Source organism: Nestor notabilis, unplaced genomic scaffold (assembly GCF_000696875.1).
Source record: "Nestor notabilis isolate BGI_N333 unplaced genomic scaffold, ASM69687v1 scaffold12486, whole genome shotgun sequence".
NCBI classification, from domain to species: Eukaryota; Metazoa; Chordata; class Aves; order Psittaciformes; family Psittacidae; genus Nestor; species Nestor notabilis.
In genome coordinates, this window is record NW_009931566.1 from 1 (window position 1) to 7,329 (window position 7,329).

The 7,329-nt window shown below is 39.3% G+C and overlaps 1 protein-coding gene across 1 annotated transcript; it reads left to right on the top strand.

Annotated features, from left to right (window-relative positions):
• Positions 1–586: 586 nt before the first annotated feature.
• On the top strand, positions 587–4,076 carry LOC104406869 (actin, alpha cardiac muscle 1). The gene is made up of 5 exons (XM_010015978.1): positions 587–907; positions 1,524–1,685; positions 1,799–1,990; positions 3,202–3,383; positions 3,748–4,076. The coding sequence occupies exons 1-5, from the start codon at positions 589–591 to the stop codon at positions 3,889–3,891; spliced, it is 999 nt and encodes a 332-aa protein (XP_010014280.1). The 5' UTR covers positions 587–588; the 3' UTR covers positions 3,892–4,076.
• The last annotated feature ends 3,253 nt before the right edge of the window (positions 4,077–7,329 follow it).

Sequence of the window (7,329 nt, forward strand, 5' to 3'; positions counted from 1 at the left end):
CAGCCTTCTCCCTCTCTCCAGGAGTCTCCTCCCTCCTTTGTTTTTCTGCCCTGTCCCAAATGACCTGCCCTTCCCTCTGCTCACTTCATGCAGTGGTATGAGTGACACATTTCCAGGTGTTTGTGATTTGTATTTTGCTGTCATGAATAGTGTTGCTGAGGCTCCACTGATACTCCAGTAATATGGAGTATCTTCCCTCACTAGAAGGCAAATTTCCCTCTGTACCTTCTCGTTTATAAACTCTTTTTGTATGTTTCCATGTCTTTTCCTGCTCCTGATATTGTGCAGTTTATTTTCAATCAAACTTTTGGACCAGAAAGAAGTAGTTGAAAATAAGACATCCATTAAAAAAAGGGGGGAAAACCTTTCAGCTGGTTAAAGGAAAAAGGATTTTATGAGTAAACTTCAAATTCTGTTGTCTTACTATTATAATAACGTTCATTTCTTTTCCTAAACAACCTTTTAGTGGTGTGACTGCTTGTGACTTTCTTGAAAATAGCATAGTTGCCTGTGATATTGTAATTGTTTGGGCTCTGTGATGTTGTCTCCCTCAAATAATGCTTTTTTGTATTTTCTTCTTAGGGTGTTATGGTTGGTATGGGTCAAAAAGATTCCTATGTGGGTGACGAAGCTCAGAGCAAAAGAGGTATTCTCACTTTGAAATATCCCATTGAACATGGCATCATCACCAACTGGGATGACATGGAAAAGATCTGGCACCACACCTTCTACAATGAACTCCGTGTGGCCCCTGAGGAACACCCTACCTTGCTCACAGAGGCCCCCCTGAACCCTAAAGCTAATCGTGAAAAGATGACCCAGATAATGTTCGAGACCTTCAACGTACCTGCTATGTACGTGGCGATCCAGGCTGTCCTGTCCCTGTACGCCTCTGGTCGTACAACAGGTAAAATAAAAAAATAACCATTATTTAAATATTTCTTTTCAGGAACTCATCTTCCTTCCCACTCCCAGTGGGAAGAAAACCACCATAACTCATTCAAATTTACAGAGATCTAGGCATTTTTAGTTTATAGTGATTAATGATAACAGTAGCAGAAAAGCCCATACAAAGTAGTCTATGGACAATGTGGACCTGTGTGCATTGCTTTTGGAGGGGTGGTGCGGAACTGACTCTCCTGCCACTTGTCAAGACATGAACAAGGAGACAGTCCTGTGAGGATACTGCAGTTATACAAGTATTATGCCAGTTTAAGAATTTAAACTGGGCCTGAAAGATGCCCATTATTAGATCAAGACAATCACTGTTGCAGATGTAGTTACTGCTCCTATGGATTAGCTTACAATATGTACGGAACAATTTTTTTATGGGAACATTCACACCAAACAGGAATGCTCAGGCAAGCAAAGGTGGAAGGAATGTGAATGATCTTTATGAATGATGCTACATTATACTGCCTGAAAAATACTATATTTTGTGATGTCTGTTGCTGCTAACTGTGACTAAGGGCTCTATGCATTTTCTAGGTGATTCCAACTCCTGTCTGACATTTCTCTTCCAGGTATTGTTCTTGACTCTGGCGATGGCGTCACCCACAATGTACCTATTTATGAAGGTTACGCTTTGCCTCACGCTATCATGCGTCTCGATCTGGCTGGCAGGGATCTGACTGACTACCTTATGAAGATCCTCACAGAGCGTGGCTATTCCTTTGTGACAACAGGTCAGTCCTTCAGCTTTGCCCTCCTGTGAAAATCCTCATGTCTCTCTTGGCCCATCTTCTTCCTCTAATATTTTGCTTATCCAAACCTTGATTTATTTCCCATCTATCTGCAGCTGAACGTGAGATTGTTCGTGATATCAAGGAAAAGTTGTGCTATGTTGCTCTGGACTTTGAGAATGAGATGGCCACTGCTGCTTCTTCCTCCTCTCTGGAAAAGAGCTATGAATTGCCTGATGGTCAAGTGATCACAATTGGTAATGAACGTTTCCGCTGCCCTGAAACTTTATTCCAGCCATCCTTTATTGGTAAGTGTTCCCAGGAAATTCTCCTTTCTGTAGGAGGTTTAAATGAATCAGAAGATCTAGAAGGTGTCCCACTCCTCTCCCTGCTTATCTAAATTTGGCATAAAATCAAACATACGTAGATAATGGGTTAGATCCTCTGTTTCTTGTAAGCTGTGGCTGTTGTGAGCTCAACTGGAATTAGCTGAGCTCTGGGCTCTTGTTGCAAGTTTAGATCAGGTTTGAGGGTCACAATTTTTTAATGATAAGATGAGCAGTTAGAATATCATCATTAGGGAGTCAAACTCAGTGATTCTTATGGGTCCCTTCGAACTTGAGACATTCTATGATTCTGTGTCACTGATGGTGAGAATAGCTCTCAGTGCTGTATTTGTAAGGCTTACACTTAAAACAGTATCTGACTCCATGAAGAAGTAAAGTGCCTGTAAGGAGACTAAAATGGAATGAAGGTGAGTGTATATTTATATGCACTGTAATTAAGCATTGTCACGGTCAAGATAGTAAGCTTTGCTGTTTGTGAGTGCAGCTGACAGATATTACAAATGCTTGTACTCTAAGTCCTGAGCAATACTGCAGTTGTTCATCAGCTGACATCTTACTGTGGATCTAGTGTCAGTGCTTTCAGGAAGCACCTGTTGAAATTGGAATGCAACCTACAAACACTTGCTTCTGGTTTCTTTTTTTCTTACTGCCAAGTACTAATATCTTGGTCCCCTTCTTGGTTATGTCTTGCCTTGAGGTTTATGAACAGTATAGACTGTATTTTGAGTAGGCTAAAAGTGAAATGAAGTTACTGTTGTCTTCTTTACTTCTACTTCAACTATTTTCATTGTCTTTATTGCTGTCTTTGCTATATTCAACTAGTGCTTTTTGTGAGACTGACTAATACTCATGTTTTCTGTTCTGTGTTACTTTCTCCCCTTGCCATGTAGTAATGAGTTTATCTTATGTGTCTACTTCTTCTTACTGTATATTTTGAGTATTTTTCCTCTGCACATGCATTATGATTATTTCCTTTTCTAACAAATAATTTTAATTTTCTCAGCTAGTTCTGTAATACAATTTTGTATGTTTTTCTATAACACTTAATGATCACTAAATAATTTTGCAAAGAAAAGATCATAGAAGTTTGTATTAATGATGAGGAGAAATACCAAGATTTCATAAAGACCTCTTGTATAATTTACTGACCTACTTTATTCTTTTTCCTGAAGGTATGGAATCTGCTGGTATTCATGAAACTACCTACAACAGTATCATGAAGTGTGATATTGATATTCGTAAGGACTTGTACGCCAACAACGTCCTCTCAGGTGGTACAACGATGTACCCTGGCATTGCTGATCGCATGCAGAAAGAAATCACTGCACTTGCTCCTAGCACTATGAAGATCAAGGTGAGGAGTTTGACTCTGTACTATAAAATGTGCATAAAGATGGAGAAAATGTCCACATTGTTAAATGGGGATATAGGAACAACTCAAGTGTCAGATCAACAGCTAGTGGAAAAATGAGGAGAAATTCCTCTTTATCAGAATAATTATATTATGTTAGAAGCAAATGTTAGAAAAGAGGAAAATATGGTTATAGAATTTATTAAGGAATATTACGTCTATTGTACCAGCTGCTGAAGATCAATTCTATTACAGAAAAGTTTTTTGTTTACTTAAAGAAATACCTATTGTTTTGTCACATTGGTGATGTGGTTGTTCAGAAACATAACAGTTAAGTGAGGTTTTTGTTGCTTTTTTTTTATTCTAGATCATTGCCCCACCTGAGCGCAAGTACTCTGTCTGGATTGGTGGCTCCATTCTAGCATCTCTGTCCACCTTCCAGCAAATGTGGATCAGTAAACAGGAGTACGATGAAGCTGGTCCATCCATTGTCCACCGCAAGTGCTTCTAAGCACTTTTTCCCTCAATTTACTTCTCACTCAGGATGACAATGATATGCTTCTTGAAGTCTTCTGTCAACCCTTCCTGAACTCTTCAGTCATTGTACAGTTTGTTTACACACCCGTGCAATTTATTTGTGATTCTAATATTTATTGCTTTATAAATAAACAAGATCTGAGACTTGCAACCTACAAATGTTTGTCTTTTGTTTCATTACAAGTATTATCTGATTAAAAAAAAGTGACTAAACACCCTGAGATTTGAAAACTCCCATCAAACCTCTCAATGCATGCATGTCCTAATTGATGTAGGTGTGTTAGGTCATGGTTTTTATCAATCAGTAAGAATTTATACTTTGTAGTTTACATTTTGAAACTTGAAACAAAGAAAGCACCATATATCAAGACTTACAGAGAAATAGCCTTGAGGGTAGGCTCAGTAGTTAGAACAAGAGGAAGGAAACCTCTCACATTGTCTCACTAGATTTAGAAATATTTTTTTCTTTGCATTTATTATAACCCAAGTATTCTAATGTTAATTTATTGAAAGCCAAAGCATTCTGTAATGTTAATACATTTAGAATGTGATTTATAACTAATTAGCTCAACCCTTAAGAGCCATACCATTATTTTCTGTGGGCTATAAATATTTATTACAAAACATTAATTCAAACTGACAGTTTACTTATCTTCCCCCATCTCTTCAAAGCCAAAGAAGTAAAGCCTTTATTTTACCAATGACAAGAATCAAACTTTTGCTGTATAAACATACAACCATTACAATTGCAATTATTTTCACATCATCATTCGTATGTGTTAGGCAATTTTTAATCCTTAATCTTTGCTATCCTTTGTTGCTATTTGACCCACATACGACAATCATAAATTGCACACTTTTCATGGGCTTTAGTGTTCCTCACCATGACTTTTTATAACTGTGCTCTTTGGGGGTTTTTGGTTTGTCTGGCTTTTTAGGTTTTTTGTTTTGTTTTGTTGGGGTTTTTTTTGTGTTTGTTTTGTTCTGGCTTGTTTGTTTTGTTTCTTGTATTTTTTTAAGAAGTAATATCTAAAAGATAAAATATAGAGTGATCTGGGACTTTTCCATTAAGACAACGGAACAATCAGTGTCATAGTTTGAACTATGTACAGGCTGGAGTTTGCCTAAACTTGATTTAGGAAATCAAAAAAAGTGTTTATCAAACTGCACGTAGTTACTTGGGCAAGTGCCATTGCAGGTGTTTGAAAAGATTAAATTTCATGCTAATTTTTTCTCAACAGCCAATTAAAAAAAAAAAAAATAGTTTACGCAAAACCTCTTACCTTCTTGAAAGGGATTACACCTGGCCGTTAGATGTGATCTGCAGTTAAGTAGTATGGATTTTACTCTTTGAATATATGAAGATATATTTAGTGCCTGCCTCCAGTTTACTTATCGTTAGAAGACAGTTCACTGAGGTGCCACTGTAGTTGCTTGACATTAGCATGCAACTGAAAACTTGACACTGTCCCACATGACATCCTTGTCTATAAACTGGAGAGACATAAATTTGATGGATGGACCACTCTGTGGATAAAGAACTGGCTGGATGGCCGCACATAAAGAGTTGTGGTCACCGGCTCAATGTCCAATTGGAGATGGGTAACGAGTGGTGTTCCTCAGGGGCTGGTGTTGGGACCTGTCTTGTTCAACATCTTTGCCGATGACATGGACAGTGGGATTGAGTGCACCCTCAGCAAGTTTGCCAACAATACTAAGTTACAGGGTTTGGTAGATACACTGGAGGGAAGGGATGCCATCCAGAGGGACCTGGACACGCTTGTGAGGTGGGCTAATGCCAACCTTATGAAGTTCAACCAAGCCAAGTGCAAGGTCCTACACCTGGGTCGGCACAACCCCAGGCACAGCTACAGATTGGGTGGAGGAGAGATTCAAAGCAGCCCTGTGGAGAAGGACTTGAGGGTGTTGGTTGATGAGAAACTGAATATGAGCCAGCTTCAGTGTATGCTTGCAGCCCAGAAAGCCAACTGTATCCTGGGCTGCATTAAAAGAAGCGTGACCAGCAGGTCAAAGGAGATGATGCTGCCCCTCTACTCTGCTCTTGTGAGACCTCACTTGGAGTATTGTGTCCAGTTCTGGTGTCCTCAACATAAAAAGGACATGGAGCTGTTGGAGCAAGTCCAGAGGAGGGCTATGATGATGATAAGGGGCTGAAGCACCTCCCGTATGAAGACAGGCTGAGAAAGTTGGGGCTGTTCAGCCTGGAGAAGAGAAGGCTGTGTGGAGACCTCATAGCAGCCTTCCAGTAGCTGAAAGGGGCCTACAAGGATGCCAGAGAGGGACTCCTCATGAGAGGATGTAGCAACAGGACAAGGGGCAAAGGGTTTAAACTTAAACAGGGAAAAGTTCAGATTAGATATAAGGAAGAAGTTCTTTACTGTGAGGGTGGTGAGATGCTGGAACAGGTTGCTCAAAGAAGTGGTAAATGCTCTGTCCCTGGCAGTGTTCAAGGCCAGGTTGGACAGATCCTTGGGTGAGGCATCCCTGCTCATGGCAGAGGGGTTGGAACTAGATGATCTTAAGGTCCTTTCCAACCTAAACCATTATATGATTCTATGATTTGATGAAATACTCAAATATTTCTATACAGTTTTTGGGGGGGTCAGAGAAGGTGGATGGAGTTGTAAAATATAAATTAAATTAAATATGAAAATGCAAACATCTTTTATAATTTAAACAGACATTAAACATTCTAAATAAATATAAAAAAGAAATTTTAGCATAATTGTGAGAACTGAAACATAAATATGAAATACTTATTCTCATACTGCACACAGTATTTCTCAAATGCTACTGCAAATAGGCCTTTTTACAATACAATACAAATTAATTAACCCATGAATCTGTTAAGGCAAAGTCAACAGCCTCCACAGTCCTCAAGGAGGTTTCCAGAGTAGGGAATCACTCTGAAGTTCACACCATGGAGAAATTTTGCATGTTTTGAAGACATGAGGACATTTCCAGATTTCTGACCAACTCAAGTTTAATTATTCATACTTCAGATGTTTGCCAGTGATGTTTGCATGTTGTTGTTCAGAACCATTGCGTTTTTCTTGTTTGGTCTTGCTTGCTAATTTGAAAGATTCAGCTGATTAGAAAGGTCATCTCAGGTATTACTGTGAATTAATAGGGTGCAACTCACTGGAGCTTAAAATATTAAGCAAATATGCAAAGGGCATGCTAAGTTGGACCCAGTGGATGCCTGCCTACTTGGCTCTGACTGATAGGTCAAGGACAGCAGGTGTACAGCTGGCACCACGTTTATGGCTGGGATAGGGAGCTCACCCCTGAGCTGTGGGCACGAAGAGGGAACTGAAGGAAGCCACTGATTGCATGACTAGTGGAAAATTCCTTCCATGTATATTTTGGGGGTTGTAATTTATGGAAATAG